The sequence below is a fragment of the Schistocerca serialis genome, chromosome 8, assembly GCF_023864345.2.
Source record: "Schistocerca serialis cubense isolate TAMUIC-IGC-003099 chromosome 8, iqSchSeri2.2, whole genome shotgun sequence".
Classification (NCBI taxonomy): Eukaryota; Metazoa; Arthropoda; class Insecta; order Orthoptera; family Acrididae; genus Schistocerca; species Schistocerca serialis.
The window spans coordinates 552,488,997-552,506,424 of record NC_064645.1 but is presented as its reverse complement, the minus strand read 5'-3'; the positions used below and the strand labels follow the sequence as shown (position 1 = coordinate 552,506,424).

At 41.6% G+C, this 17,428-nt stretch overlaps 1 protein-coding gene across 1 annotated transcript; it reads right to left on the bottom strand.

The window, feature by feature from the left end:
- Window positions 1–7,087: 7,087 nt before the first annotated feature.
- LOC126417113 (uncharacterized) lies at window positions 7,088–16,946 on the bottom strand. The gene is made up of 4 exons (XM_050085008.1): window positions 16,713–16,946; window positions 10,598–10,672; window positions 10,432–10,512; window positions 7,088–7,181 (listed from the first exon to the last, which is right to left on the bottom strand). Exons 1-4 carry the CDS (start codon window positions 16,944–16,946, stop codon window positions 7,170–7,172), a joined length of 402 nt encoding a protein of 133 aa, XP_049940965.1. The 3' UTR covers window positions 7,088–7,169.
- Between the last annotated feature and the right edge of the window lie 482 nt (window positions 16,947–17,428).

The window sequence follows — 17,428 nt, the reverse complement described above, 5'->3', positions numbered from 1 at the left end:
TAACGGCCGGCCGGAACAAGAGAGAGATACAAAAGTTGGACATGGAACGGTTTTCACTGCTGCACGGGAAAAGAAGGGAAGCAGAGGAAAAACGTTCCTATTGGAGCACAAAGAAAAGGCTAATACGCTCCTCTTTATTAAAAGACTCTGGCTGAAATGTGGGGTAGCAGTTGCCGCCTTCTATCTTCCTCGGCACCTTTAAAAAATATCGAAAAATTATGGCTTACGACATATTTGCGTTTATTTATGCTGAGAGAGGAGGAGGCGGTGACAGTGGGAAAGAGATGAGAAAGTGATAAATACTGGGAAACGGTACACAGTGGTTATGGAATAGAAAGAGCGAAAGAGTCAATGCCAGTGTGGGGAAAAGAGGAGGACACAGTAGCAGTGGAACATAGTTAACAGTGTCAGAACAGTCCTAGGAAAAGTGTGAAGGCGAAGGAACACGTGGGAGAAAAATAAAGGAGAAAGTGGAAGTGGGTGAGAGAACCACTGATACTGAGAGACAGGGTCAATGACAATGAAGTAGAGAGAGTTAGTGACAGTGAGAAGGGACAGCAGGAGTGGGAAAGTATGAATGAGATAGAAGCAGTAAGAGAGCGCAAGAAGGACAAGTGGCAGTGAGAGAAGACAGTATTAGTAGAACACAACAAAGGAGAGTGTGGCTGTGAGATAGGGACACAAAGAGAGAATGACAGTGAGTTGGGCTGAATGAATGACAGGGTGGACAAGGGGAGAGTGATGGGTATGAGCGACTTGCAGTGATGGAGTAGTGGGTATGAGCAAGTTGCAGTTACGGGACTCAGAGGTGAGTTGCATGTCGAAGAGCGTGAATATGTTCGCATGCCAAAATTTTTGGGAAAATTTTTAACGGTGCTAAGGAGGGTAATACGAGGCAGCTGACACAACAATTTCCAGTCAGTCTTTTAATAAACAGGAGCGTTATCGCCTTTTTGTGCTCCAGTAGGAGAGTTCTTCTGCTGTTTATACTTTGTTTATTTTAGTATCAGTCTAGTGGCCTAGTTTCCTGCTGTCTTTTTATCATATTTCTATCCTATGCTTGGAGAAGGAAATCGTAGAGCACAATATGTTTTAGTTTGTGTTTCAGATCAGCAACCACTTTCCCTTCTACACTTCACACCGTGAATAAACTGTATAATATATGGATCCATCAGTAATTGAGTGTGCATTTGCGCTGGTAGGTATCAGAGTAGTTTCTTCCTCTTTCTGTGTAGAGTCGTGGAAATTTTCCATTGGATCCTGTTCATGCGTGCCCGGTAATCAGATGTGGCCTGGAGCCAAGGTCATCTCGCCTTTTAGCGGCTTTTGATTGGCCAAGGACGCACCGATTTTGAGAAAACGGTCGTCCATAATTTTCCGTTACACACTGAAATTCCAATTCACCGTCCTTGGAGATATGTTTTGCCTAAGTGCAGTATGCATTTGTGACAGTGTTAATAATGAGCATGTCACGAATATTAACTGAATGTCTTTGGCTTCAGTGACAATGATGTTTTCGCTTAGGTAAATGGAAATGCCGTGTGGCTAGAGCCTGCCGCCGGGTAGACCTTTCGCCTGGTGCAAGTCTTTCAAGTTGACACCACTGCGGCGACTTGCATGTCGATGGGGATGAAATGATGACGATAAGGACAACCAACACCCAGTCCCTGAGCGGAGGAAATCTCCGACCCAGCCGGGAATCGAACCCGGACCGTTAGGTACGACATTCCGTCGCGCTGACCACTCACCTACCTTTTTTTTTTTCATTAGATTGATAACTTCAGCAGACAGCAGAATTGCGTTTTAAAAATGTAGCAGCGAATGTAACAGAAGTTGCGACGTATTATCTACAGTGCGCGACGCTTACCGTTACGCTTCTTTTTTATGTTTTTTATTTAATTTTTTTATTTTATTTTATATTATCTTTTGTAAGGAAGGGAAAATAAACATTTGCTCCAATTTGTAATGAGAATAGAATGAACAAAGTATATATCATTTCGAGGCTGCTGTTGCGCAATGTAAGAAGGGAAATGTCTTCTTGAGTGTTCTTTTTTTGTCGATTAGTGAACAGAAAATTTTATGGTGTACAAAAGACTATCACTTCATTGTGGAAGGAAAGTTGCTCCGCTGCTCTGCGAGAGAAGGAAAATGTTAAAACGAAAATGGGAAAGAAAAAATGCCTTCTGCATTGGTGAGCGTCTGGATATTATCTTAAAATTTCGACAAGAACTATAGTCCCAGGAAGCGATTAGGATTCATACATACAGATCACTAGCAACCTCTGTTATCCGAAATATCGTATTGGAAGTTTTAACCGTTAATTATGATTTTCAACATATTTCCAAATATCCTCCTGTAGTCACAATGGTGGCTCATTTTAAAGTGTTCAATTTCTATGTAAGAATAATAGTCTAGGAAAGCAGCAAGCTTATTCTGCATAATAAACGATGCTGTGTGGCCCATGACCCACGTTGCAGCGTTGTTTTTTGCTCGTGAATATCTCAGTTTTTGTGGCTGAATGATCTCTAAAAGGTCTACACCACTGGGCGTCGTACGGTCTATCACCGACAATCGTTGACGATGAAATTTTCATATTTCTTCTGCATGTCCGCACGTGAACCTATGAATAAGCGTATCGACTCTTCCGCATGCGTCACAGTTGGGCGTTAGATGATGGCCTACTTCTGTAGCTTTTCATTTGTTGCTACTTTATCGTTGACTGTTAGATACCAATCGGCTATGACGCGTGATGGTAACATGTCGCTGTGCACATTCCACCATACTATACTCCAATGTGTATGTGGATGTTTTTCTTCGAGACGATTCCTGTGGTTTGTTGTCATGAGAAAGTCAAAAAGTTTCCGTTATCGACGATGTTGTGTCGAATGTAGCTCATTTCCATGTAGTACAGTCGCACATGTCGGTAAGAAAGTGGAATGCCGGTGAAACTTTTTTTTTTTTTACCTTAATGAGGTTAAGGCCACCTTTGGATCTACCAGGTTTGCCTACGTGTGGCACGCCTTTTCATATCCATTTGTGAGATTATTACTCATCAGCAAGTCATGAACATTACTTGAAAGTTTACGACTTTCGCAACAATGTTTTTACCTACGTGTGGTATGCGTTTGTGCTTACATTTGTGAGACTATTACTGATTAGCATGCTATGAACATCCATTGCCTGCGCTAACAATGAAATAAATTTGTCAAACCTGGAGAGGAGAGGACACATAACTGGCTCAAGAAATTAAATAGCTGGAGGATGAAAGCTGTTGGACGTAAGCATCAGCAGTCTAGCGAGTGGTACTCGTGTGTACCTACTGAGAGCACTTCTTCCTAGGGAAGATGGGTAGTAAACTTTAATTGGATCGTGATTAAATGAGGTGGAGTCAATCAGAAGCAGGGAAGAAGTGGGGACGATGATGTATCGAGAGGCACCCCAATTATCTGTGCCTGGGAATGACTTTTCATGGGACTGGTACCTAAGAATCCAAGAGAGCTGCATGAGCTACACGTTTTTTCATCCCCCATGCCTACCATCCAAGTTGCCCTTAGAACAGACGCCCATCTCTACAAAACCCTTCATCGCGCCCTCACGGTCCCCCTTCCCTCTTTTTGGACACAGTGAATTGCTCGCGTGAAAAATGTTGTAGTAAAAAAAAGAGTGCAATAAACCGCTCATTATAGTTCATGCTTCCCAGTGACCTTCTGCTCTTTATACATGTATGTTTATGTTAAATCTGTGCTTTAGGAAATTGGAATGTCATTTGAGATAATTAGTTATTTACATGTATCATAGATCATTCTAACAATTCTTTTATCGAAATGATGTGGAACGTGTTAGGCTATGTCTGCAAAGCTATCGTTAACATTAACTGATCAAATTACTCATTTAGTCTTACTCATACAACTACACTTAAAAACAAGGGTTTTCTTTCTTGTACAAGCTACCAGTTTTCAATTAGAAATTCGTATATAGAACAGAAGGAATTGCCCAGGATTATTGATTTGTGGTTATCTGTCAGACATTTTATGTTACTGGGAAAACGATAAAAAAAATTTGTTGGAGTATATTGAACGCCTTTCTGAGCCACTGACAACCTTTATAATCGCTAATAAAGGCCATGTTTCCCTCTAGTGTTGCAGATATGGACATCACTGTTCTTCTCAAATTGTGATGGGTGATTTAAGACAAATTTCATTGGCACGTGTATGTATTGTGACGCCACAGTTAAAATGCGTAGCTTGTTGAAGGGCTATCTACATGGCGTCTGTGGGTGAAGACCACGTATTATTCTTACTGCTCATTTCTGTGCAATCAGTATTTTCTTTATAAGTGGTGAATTACACACGAAAATTATTCCATAGCACATTATCGAATAGAAATTTGCAAAGCATCTCAAGAAGTTAATTCTTTTGATCCAAAGACTAGCAATTATACGAAGAGTGAAAGTAACTGAACTTAATTGTTTGAGAATCTCAATAATATGCTTCTCCCACATTTCATCAATATGTACACCCAAAAATATGGAGCATTCTACTCTTTTCACTGACTCCTGCTCACGTGCTATATCAGTTGTTGGTATGACTATTTCCTGTACAGATCCGAATGTAGCATTTTTTTTTTTTTTCAATTTTTAGGGAGAGTCCATTTTCAGAAAACGACTTCATAATTTTTTATGAAACATCATTAACAATCTCTTCTATAGCAATCTCTCTGATATGATCTATAATAACAATAGTATCGTCAGCAAAAGGTAGCAATTTTGCTAGCGTGAACATTAAATGGAATGCCATTCAAACACATAAGGAATAGGAGTGGATCCAAAGTTGAAACCTGTAGAATTTGTAATATTTTTTCACAGATGCCAAAGTTTTCTACTCTTTTGACGTAGCTTGAATTATTCAGCAAAACGCTTTGCATTCTGTTTATTAAGTATGCTTCTAACCAGCTTCGTGTAAAACCGTCAGTTTCATAAGACTTTAGTTTTTCTAACAGTGTAACATGATGTACGCAATCAAACGCCTTAGAGAGCTCACAAAAATACCAATCTGCCATAATTTATTATTTGAGTGTTGTACTATTTGTTGAGTGAATGTGTAAATAGCATTCTCAGTCGAACTACCATTCACGAATGTGATTTGTTAAGAAAATTGTTTCCATTTAAATGTGAGAGTACCCTTGAGTATACTATGTTTTCGAATATTTTGGATAAATATGTCAGTAAGGATATCGGACAATAATTGATTAAATCTTTCTTGTCACATTTCCACAGAAGATGTTTAATAAATATTTATTTTAACATGTTTGGAAATATACCCTGTGATATATTACATACGTCCCGAACGACATTACTTATGAAGTTGGAACAACTTTTGATAATTCCATTTGAAATTCCACCACAAGATCTTTTGTTTTTTGGAAGTTTTAGAGTTCTATTAATTTCAGTGAAAGACGCTGGTGCACTTCTAGTTCCATAAAGATTTGTAGAATGCCATTTTGACACACTTATTGACGTCGATATTAATTTTACTGTAAAAATTTTTTCTCAGTCTATTGGCGGACTTACGTGATTTCATAAATGGTATTAGGTTTGATGCTGAACCAGTGCCTTCATCACCATCCATAGTTGAATTCAGGACTTGCTTCTGTGGTTAATAGTTGATTAAAACGTACTTGCATTGCACGTGGTAAAGTAGGCAATATTTGGACAGATTTCTCTCGTTTTTTTTATTTTTGTGAACTATGAGAACAACCCTTTGTGCCAAGTTAACACTGTGTAAAGTCTTCAAGCCATTCAGTTTACTGAGCGGCTTTAGCGAATTATCTGCAATTTCTGTTTTCTATTTTGATCATTCTAATTGTGTTTCTGGACATTTATGATTGTTCAGTTTGAAACTGTTCATCTGTGCAGTGCCAACCACCACGTGCATTCTGAGTAGACTTTTTTTCAGTTAGGAGACGGACTAATCGAATAATTCTTACGTCATTGAGCAGAAACAATGCCTACATGTGTATCCAAACTCGAGTGTGTCAAACATTATCAATTTTAATATATTTTGACAGGGTGAGTAAAAACTGGCATCCACCGTCAATAGCCACACATCATATCCAATTCAACTCTATGAATAGAATGAATACTCATACACTGAGCGATGTTTCGATAGGTTGGGATTTATTTGAATTATTGATAGTGGGCTTAGATTTCAGTTCTTCAAAACCGTTCTGTAATAGTAGTGCTTGCTAATATGAATGCACTATATGTTTCTGCATATGGTTTTCTGTCACATGAATGATTGTGTGTTGTGAGATTCAGAGTTATTTCACGCCCTAAAGTAATCACATTCCCTATTTCTTTCCATGAGGTTCGTGTGCTGGTGTTAAAATTGCTAGTAGCCATCCCCTATGCACCGTGTGTTACCATGTGGGTTTAGTTTTTTTTTTCACAATACACGATGTGCGACATAAGGATGAAGAGCTTTTTCTGTTATTAAATGTTCATTTTATGGAATGTTTGTCACTTTTGTTCTCAACTTCACTTATAGTCTACCGTGCTCCTATTTTGTTCGTGAAATCTCTCATAGAAACAGAGCTCTGTTTACGAAACGTGAGGCGAACATGTAACGAGACATTCTCGCTGAATCGTCGTGTTGAAAGCTCCTCATTAATTCCGTTGTGCATTCGATTAACTTACAAGGTCATAAAATAAATTTTCAGTGGGATTTCGTATGACAGTGCAGACTGTGGAACTAAAGTATAAAAATACCACTTCCCCAGCTGAGTCTTGTAATTTTCCTGGTGAATAACATCTAAATGCAATTAAGAGTGCTGATCACTTTCAGCTGGATATGGCATACCTGTAGAATTTGGAGGACTGTTTTCCTCGTCAAAGTGGGGCCATTATAAACGCTGGACGTGGTGTTACACTGTATTAGAGTGATGTCTCCCGTGGAAGATAATTTTTTTTCCGGTGTGCTTACACTCTCAAAATTCCCCAGCGTGTTCTGTGTGACAAATGCCCCTAAAATCTTATATTCATACTACCTGGAAGATATAAGGAAAAATTAAACTCTTTGCAGATGTTGGCGCTCAGTTCATGTATTTCTGTTCAGATAAGATTACAGCATTAGTAATTTCCTTCACCGCCGCTTCGCATCTGTTGTCGTCCATTAAGGAAGAACCTGAAAAGAAAATGAGGACAGAAGAAATAAGAACATTATCACATACACGAAACATGTTCGATACTTACAGCTGTATTGAAGAACTGCACTTGAACCAATGACATCTCCTCAAATGCAATTAGTTGACAATATCAGTGAGAGAATACAGAGTACCAAAAACTATTTCAATCGTTAAGAACTGTTAGTACATACGTGAAACAAATACTACTCCACTAGAGCAGCATATGCAACATTTCAAATGGGCAGATCCCAATTGTGAGCAGCATCACATGTTGCCACTTCGTTTGTGAAGCTTTTTAAAATTTTTATTATGTGACTAGCATTTATGTCCATTAAATGAAACAACACATTTATCTTGAAACTAGCCCAATGCTCTAAGTTCATCCTCAACATTCATCAAGCTGCTGGATTATTTATTTATTTATTTATTCTACACTTGTGCTCGCATATCAGTAGTTTAGTTATGGTGACTGATGATGGGTAAGTAAGCTGTTGTATGTGCAATAAAGTCCGCTGCTCTCGCGTGTCTACCTGTTCAGGTAAACAGGGCTCCTCTGCCCCCCCCCCCCCTCACCCCACACCTAACAACTCAGCACGCACAGTGTCACTGTCGAACGGTGCATTCGGAGTTTTGTGGGCAGGTGCATACACCTATACAACGCGCTATTGTAGTAGCGATATATCATATAGGGTGATTGTGAAAAGGCTTTACAACTTTACTTACCTACAGGATTTTATTTAGAAGGCTTGTACAGGTAGTAGAGGAATCATTTTGTAGCAAACAGCAGTACGTTTCATCCTGTACGTTAACTTTCATATTAACTGATATGCATTGTTGATTCACTGCTAAAAACGATGTAAATCTTTCATTTTTCTCAATTTGGCATAACATTTCTACATAAAATGTTTTACGTGCTTCCTTATATGTGTCTGGGAGGACGTGTAACAATGGAGTCTGTATGGCTTCAGGTGCAGTGTTTTGTGTACCACTGTCCAGACAGTTGACTGACGAACTCCAAGCTCTCGTGACACGTTATCCGTTGATTTCCTGGGACTGTGAACAGAACTCTCTCTCTCATTCGTTCGACGAAAGCCTCAGAAGCTTTTTAAGCCTGCTAGGACGATCCTTACGGTACTCAGTAAGAAATTTCCGTTGAACCCTTGTTGTTGAATATGTTTATGAGCACGTTGAGTTCCTGCGAAGTCTGCCATTTTGATTTGCAACTTTCTGTCGTTCCTAGTGGCGGAGTTTGGTACTACAATAATAAGTAAATGAAACTTTACTAGAAGATGGCATCTTAAGCAGGTTCCTAAGACATCTCAATAAAATTACATACATAATAGAAACTGTAAAGCCCTTTCAATATCACCTGATACAACGTGCACATTTCAGAATATATTTAATAATTTTTTTGGGTGGTTTGTGTCTATTGATGTATAAAAAGATGTTTTATTGCCTACGTCACCGACTTACAGGTCAATTTTTTTTTCTTTGTAAAATAGGATTCTTCCAATGAATCTCAGTCTGGTATCTGCTTTACCGACGATTAATTTTATATGGTCATTCCATTTTAAATCACTTCTAATGCCTACTCCCAGATAAATTATGGAATTAACTGCTTACAGTTGCTGACCTGCTATATTGTAGCTAAATGATAAAGGAACTTTCTTTCTACATATTCGCAGACCATTGCACATGTCTACATTGAGATTTAATTGCCATTCCCTGCACCATGCGACAATTCGTTGCAGATCCTCCTGCATTTCAGTACAATTCTCCATTGTTACAACCTCTCGATATAGTACAGCATCATCCGCAAAAATCCTCAGTAAACTTCCAATGTTATCCACAAGGTCATTTATACATATTTTGGGCCGGCCGAAGTGGCCGTGCGGTTAAAGGCGCTGTAGTCTGGAACCGCAAGACCGCTACGGTCCCAGGTTCGAATCCTGCCTCGGGCATGGATGTTTGTGATGTCCTTAGGTTAGTTAGGTTTAACTAGTTCTAAGTTCTAGGGGACTAATGACCTCAGAAGTTGAGTCCCATAGTGCTCAGAGCCAGCCATACATATTTTGAATAGCAATGGTCCTACGACACTCCCCTGCGGCACACCTGAAATCACTCTTACTTCGGAAGACTTCTCTCCATTGAGAATGACATGCTACATTCTGTTATCTAGGAACTCTTCAATCCAATCATACAGTTGGTCTGATAGTCCATATGCTCTTACTTTGTTCATTAAACGACTATGGGGAACTGTATCAAACGCCTTGCGGAAGTCAAGAAACACGGCATCTACCTGGGAACCCGTGTCTATGGCCCTCTGAGTCTCGCGGACGAATAGCGCGAGCTGGGTTTCACACGATCGTCTTTTTCGAAACCCATGCTGATTCCTACAGAGTAGATTTCTAGTCTCCAGAAAAGTCATTATACTCGAACATAATACGTGTTCCAAAATTCTACAACTGATCGACGTTAGAGGTATAGGTCTATAGTTCTGCACATCTGTTCGACGTCCCTTCTTGAAAACGGGGATGACCTGTGCCCCTTTCCAATCCCCTGGAACGCTACGCTCTTTTAGAGACCTACGGTACACCGCTGCAAGAAGGGGGGCAAGTTCCTTCGCGCACTCTGTGTAAAATCGAACTGGTATGCCATCAGGACCAGCGGCCTTTCCTCTTCTGGGCGATTTTAATTGTTCTTCTATCCCTCTGTCATCTATTTCGATATCTACCATTTTGTCATCTGTGCGACAATCTAGAGAAGGAACTACAGTGCAGTCTTCGTCTGTGAAACAGCTTTGGAAAAAGACATTTAGTATTCTCGGCACACTCTTGACAGTGTGGCTCTCGGAATATTGAATTTCCTAACAATTTCCGAAATAGAATGTCCCATTCTCCTACCACTCCGCGTTCAGAGTCTGTTAATTGTCGCCGTGCGGGCACAGTCACGTCTGAAACCTCTCCACATGAATCACCTGAGAACGTATGACAGCTCCGCCAAACACTGCCCTTCTACACCTTGAGTACTCGATACTACTCCCATCTGTATATGTGCATATAGCCATCTCATGACTTGTGTCACCTTAGTGTATATGAATTACCGCTACTTGCGAAGCAGGAAGGTGGGATGACAACGTTTGGGTTTTGCTTTGCCTGCATGCCTCCTCCCTGCATTGCGAGCACATTTTGTCCAACAACAACACGTCATTATCAAACAATAGGAAACACACTTTGCGTTGTTACTTACATAGGATATCAGGGAGAAATGCGTAACCCATTTTAACTTGCATGCCAGCATGTAAGAGCCAAGAACAAGGTCTTTTCCAAGCTGTAACAAAAAAAGTGCCGTTACACAGTAATAATAAAAGATTGCAGAAAACCTGAACTTTTTTTTTCGAAACTGGGTTGCTTACAGCTACGATTAGTGCAGCGAGATCCACGACGACGGCCGTCAATACAGCGAGGGCTGACGGGAACAGCTGTACTAACTGTAAAAACAAAAAAGCAAGAGAACATTACTGCGAGCCAAATAATGGTGGAAGCAATATTTTCAGTCATACACAATACTTGAGACAATACATTTTAAATTAGACAGTTACACTACTGGTCATTAAAATTGCTACACCACGAAGATGACGTGCTACAGACGCGAAATTTAACCGAAAGGAAGAAGATGCTGTGATATGCAAATGATTAGCTTTCAAGAGCATTCACACAAGGTTGGCGCCCGTGGCGACACCTACAACGTGCTGACATGAGGAAAGTTTCCTACCGATTTCTCATACACAAACAGCAGTTGACCGGCGTTGCCTGGTCAAACGTCGTTGTGTTGCCTCGTGTACGGAGGAGAAATGCGTACCATCACGTTTCCGACTTTGATAAAGGTCGTATTGTAGCCTATCGCGATTGCGGTTTATAGTATCGCGACATTGCTGCTCGCGTTGGTAGAGATCCAATGACTGTTAAAATATGGAATCGGTGTGTTCAGGAGGGTAATACGGAACGCCGTGTTGGTTCCCAACGGCCTCGTATCACTAGCAGTCGAGATGACAGGCATCTTATCCGCATGGCTGTAACGGATCGTGCAGCCACATTTCGATCCCTGAGACAACAAATGGGGACGTTAGCAAGGCAACAACCATCTGCACGAACCGTTCGATGTCGTTTGCAGCAGCGTGGACTATCAGCTCAGAGACCATGGCTGCGGTTACCCTTGATGCTGCATCGCAGACAGGAGCGCCTGCGATGGTGTACTCAACGACGAACCTTGGTGCACGAATGGCAAAAAGTCATTTTTTTGGATGAATCCAGGTTCTGTTTACAGCATCATGATGGTCGCATCCGTTTTTGGCGACATCGTGGTGAACGCACATTGGAAGCGTGTATTCGTCATCACCATACTAGCGTATCACCCGACGTGATGGTACGTTTCGGTCACCTCTTGTTCGCATTGACGGCACTTTGAACAGTGGACGTTACATTTCAGATGTGTTACGACCCGTGGCTCTACCCTTCATTCGATCCCTGCGAAACCCTACATTTCAGCAGGATAACGCACGACCGTATGTTGCAGGTCCTGTACGGGCCTTTCTGGATACAGAAAATGTTCGACTCCTGCCCTGGCCAGCACATTCTCCAGATCTCTTACCAATTGAAAACGTCTGGTCAATGGTGGCCGAGCCACTGGCTCGTCACAATACGCCAGTCACTACTCTTGATGAAGTGTGGTATCGTGTTGAAGCTGCATAGGCAGCTGTACCTGTACACGCCATCCAAGCTCTGTTTGACTCAATGCCCAGGCGTATCAAGGCCATTATTACGGCCAGAGGTGGTTGTTCTGGGTACTGATTTCTCACCCAAATTGCGTGAAACTGCAATCACATGTCAGGTGTAGTAGCCGGCCGCGGTGGTCTCGCGGTTAAGGCGCTCAGTCTGGAACCACGCGACTGCTACGGTCGCAGGTTCGAATCCTGCCTCGGGCATGGATGTGTGTGATGTCCTTAGGTTAGTTAGGTTTAAGTAGTTCTAAGTTCTAGGGGACTGATGACTACAGAAGTTAAGTCCCATAGTGCTCAGAGCCATTTTTTCAGGTGTAGTATAATATATTTGTCCAATGAATACCCGTTCATCATCTGCTTTTTTTCTTGGTGTAGCAATTTTAATAGCCAGTAGTGTACTTGAATTTAACTGTTTCAAGAGTTAACGATAAGCAACAGTTTGCAATATGTCGGAAAAAAACATTCACAGACATTATCATAAATCTCCCGACCCAACATAAACATTTCTTCTTTTGTACAATGACATGTAGAATTCTATCACTTGCTTTAGATGGTACGGAAATCGAAAAAGAAAGTAGTACTGTTCAACAGATAGCACTTGCTAATCCTCAAAAGACGGAACCCACAGCGTCGTAGCAGTGTCTTTGACTCCTAATCGAAAAAAAATTTTGAACGAAAATCATGTAGTGTCCTCCGAAGGCTTCCGGCGTAAGAAGTCACCTCTCATTCAGCCAACCGCCTTGTCAAAGAGAGCGGAGGAGCGGACAAAGGTTCAGGACACTCTCTAGGTTTTGGATTGGAAACTGTCCCTAAGGGTGGAATAATCAACAAAGATCATCTGCATGAGGATGCAGAACACAGTGGAAACCACTACATTGAAAGAAAGCTCACAATCAAACTCATAATTTTCAATAACTACTAACGTAAAAGCCTTAAGATGGCTTCCTAAACGTGGCATTAGAAACAGTATTGCTTTCTTCCATTTGCAATTTTTAAGTATAAATCTGATTAACAGAATCGATCGTTATTTCTCAGTAAATATTAGAATTAATAAAACGAAATTAGCATCTCCAGAGCTTAGCGACCGTAAGAACATAGTCATAACATTCATTTCAGAAGGTTTAATAAGGTGAGTCACATGCACCTTTTTCCTTTCACATGCAAAGAGAATCCGTTAGACTTGCGGATGTAATCACTGTGTCAAAACGACATGCAAGGTAGGCAAAGCTAAGTTTAAGGTAGTGCTTTTGAAACAGTAGGTGAAATGTACGACCGAGTCCCTATATGCACCAGCTACTTTGAAATCAGAAGTCGATCGCCATTATCATATAATAACAATCCAGTTAGAGCACACCCGGTTCAACCGAGAAAAACAGTAATAATGATGTCGTTACTTGCCCAAGTAATAACATCACAAACCTTTCATTGAGTCATAGGGTAAAGCTTTTTGCTTTCTGTTTCTGCTTCACAGCCAAGGTCGTGCGCATTAGGCACACAGAGGGCAGCTATAACGTCCTGTTTCGCGAGTAGTGGCCGATGACGCGGAACAGTTTCCAGAACTCCTGAAGATAGACGTTGACTGTGGATATTGTATCACAGACACAGTCCCTTTGGCTGTTCAGAGATGTCACTAAGAAAGCACGAAGAAAACACGTCGAGCACCATCTCTTGATTTCCCACGAACTTCACTCAATGGAAGAGGAGTCAAACAAGCGAACAGACGTCTCAGATTCTCTACCGTTTCTGAAAAAACGACGGTCAGAATTTTAGAGATGCTTCATGTGCCTTTTACCGCGTAGTTTCCTCGCTCGAAATGGTGACTCAGTGGTTAGTATCGCGGCTTCTTAATCTTGCGCTCCGTATTCGAAACCCGATTACTGCTTCTATTTATTTCATTTTTCTTGTTTTTACTAATCTGCCCATGTCCGTTGAAGGTTACTACATGAATATTTCTTACTAGATTATGGGACACAGGGGCATTATAGTAACTGTAAAATTACAACATGGTTTCATAATAAGTATCCCACACCTGTTACACACACATCAAAAAAAGTTTTGCATCACCCCAGTTTCCAGAACTCCTGAAGGTAGACGTTGACTGTGGATATTGTATCACAGACACAGTCCCTTTGACTGTTCAGAGATGTCACTAAACCTGCCCAAAGATGTTAACAACCATGCACGAGCAGCACCTATTAGACAGAGCGGGTCAGACAGCCGATCAGTTCCAGTCATTCCACCAGGAATGTTGTTTGTACTTCGACCATGCCCAGATGGTCAATACCACGGTTCGATCGCGTCCGCATTGTTGCTTTGTGCCAGGAAGGGCTCTCAACAAGGAAAGTGTCCATCCGTCTTGGAGTGAAACAAAGCGATGTTGTTCGGACACGGAGGAGATACAAAGAGACAGGAACTTTCGATGACATGCCTCGCTCATGTCGCCCAAGGGCTACTACTGCAGTGGATGAGCGCTACTTACGGATTATGGCTAGGAGGAACGCTGACAGCAACGCCACCATGTACAGTAATGATTTTCGTGCACCCACAGAACGACGTGTTACGACTCAAACTGTGCGCAATAGGCTGCACGATGCGCAACTTAACTTCCGACGTCCATGGCGAGGTCCATCTTTGCAACCACGACACCATGCGGCGAAGTACAGATGGGCCCTATACCATGCCGAATGGACTGCTCAGGATTGGCATCACGTTCTCTTCACCGATGAGTGTCGCATATTCCTTCAACGAGGCAGTCGTCGGAGACGTGTTTGGAGGCAAGCCGGTCAGGCTGAACGCCTTAGACAAACTGTCCAGCGAGTGCAGCAAGGTGGAGGTTGCCTGATGTTTTGGGGTGGCATTATGTGGGGCCGACGTACGCCACTGGTGGTCATGGTAGGCGCAGTAACGGCTGTACGATACGTGAATGCCATCCTCTGGCCGATAGTGCAACCATATCCGTAGCGTACTGGCGAGGCATCCGTCTTCATGGTAGACAATTCGCGCCACAATCGTGCACATCTTGTGAATGACTTCTTCAGGATAACAACAGCGCTCTACTGAAGTGGCCAGCATGTTCTCCAGACATGAAGCTTATCGAACATGCCTGGGATAGATTGAAAAGAGCTGTTTATGGACAACGTGACCCACCAACCACTCAGGGATCTACGTCGAATCGCCTTTGAGAAGTGGCACAATGCGGACCAACAGTATCTTGATGAACTTGTGGATAGTATGCCACGACGAATACAGGCATGCATCAATGCAAGAGGACGTGCTACTGGGTATTATAGGTACCGGTGTGTACAGCAATCTGGACCACCACCTCTGAAGGTCTCGCTGTATGGTAGTACAACATGCATAGTGTGGTTTTCATGAGCAACAAAAAGGGCGGAAATGATGTTTATGTTGATCTCTATTCTAATTTTCCGTGCAGGTTCTGGAACTGTCGGAACCGAGGTGATGCAAAACTTTTTTTTTATGTGTATATAATACACGTGTGTGAGGTGATGCAAAACTTTTTTTGATGTTTGTATAATACATGCGTGTGAATGGCATGGTAAGCGATTACAATCGTTTTAAATTATCATATTCTGTTACTTCATTCTCATATCATTTCTTATATTAATTTTTGTATTTTAATCATATGATTATTCTTCAGGATGACTTGGTCCGTTAAAGGCGCTTCAGTCTGGAACCGCGTGACCGCTACGGTCGCAGGTTCGGATCCTGCCTCGGGCATGGATGAGTGTGATGTCCTTAGGTTAGTTAGGTTTACGTAGTTCTAAGTTCTAGGGGACTGATGAACTCAGATGTTAAGTCCCATAGTGCTCAGAGCCGGCCATTTGACTTGGTCCGTTCCCTTGGATGATACAAGTCGTAGAATCATTTGAAACGCAGATTTCCTAACACCACGAGCATCGGAGGAAGGCAGGTTTGCCACAGTAACATTTCTTCGTATGAATCTCACTCGGAAGATAAAGTACAGACCGAATTTACGTAAAATCGTGAGCGTTCAGTCACAGGCTCACGGTATAATATCACTTTTATGTATTTTACTGGATTTCAGTTTTGATGTAACCTGCGTAAATTCTCTTTTAGCTTTTATATTTGTTTCTTTTGTAGATCTGATGATGGACAATCTCGGCTGAAACCGCTTGTAACGTCAGAAATGAATGCGATATTCTCGTTGAACTAGATTATTCTGAAACACCTGGAAGCGAGTAAGGCAAGACCGAAAAGGGAAATATCTTCCAATAACACAAAAATGACAGGCTGCCCTCTCGAATATATGCGGAAACGACGACGGAGACACCATTCACCTCATTTACATGCTTGCTTATCCATAATTTACAGATCTGTGGATAAGAACTGTAGTGCTAAGTGAAATACTGATAATGGTCAACGCACACTTCGATTTTATGTTGATCTTGAAATTTACTGCCATTATGGTACATAAATCAACTTGGATGACATCTGTACTTCTCAAATGTTGAAGTAAATATTCTAGAAATACTGTATTTCTCAGACTGATATATCTTGGAAGGTATGTTTGAGCGATGTACTGATCACTGCTGTAGTCAAGTTGGTGTGGAGGTGATGGCAGTCTATATCTGGGGTGGTGGGGTGGACGCAGAAAGTAACAAACTGTGGCCACCCTCCCCCCACCCCCATCACTAACTGAACTCCAGCTCTGTGCCGAATCCCTAACATGTGCTACACGGACAAACCACCCCTGTTTCCATGTACTTACCGTAGATGCCAACAGGTGCACTGCTAAGACGGCGTAACACACTGCTTCCTCAGGTGGAAGGCCACAGTATAGTAAAAATGTGTTGCACCCTGTTAGGACATTTTCGAGAGCTGTTTTGTGATCTCCACATGTAGAGCACACCAATTTATTGCTGTAGTCGGCTGCAGCTGCTGGCTCCGTGAAGAGGCACGTGGCTCCCAAAACCAGAAGGAGGTGCAGTTTGCCACTCGCCATACTGTGAACTTTTCCTGTAACAGAACGAAGCGAAACTCACATGAAATTTGCATTTTCTATCAAAAGTGGTACACTACAGTATCTGCCAAAGAGTCTGTGTTACAATTACTAATATTCAATTTGTACATGGGATCTGTGAACATCCTCAAAGTTGAGTAAGTTGTTTCAAATTTTCCAAAAAAAATCGATACATTACAGGGAAACTGTAGTAACGGGTTATATGTACAAGAACCGACGGAAAACAATAAGATGGATGACCAAGAGCGGAGGAATACAATGAGTCTTTCTCCTATACTGCTCAACCCGCACCGTATGTACAAGCAATCTCTGTACCCCTAGGTCAAAAAAGAACATTTTACGTGAAATTTAAAACTCTCCTGGCATATAGAATTTTCCACGAAATTTTAAGTGAATTTTTGAATGTTCATAATTTTCTGCCAGGATGTTTCATCACATAATCTTCTCACAATCTTCAGTCGTAT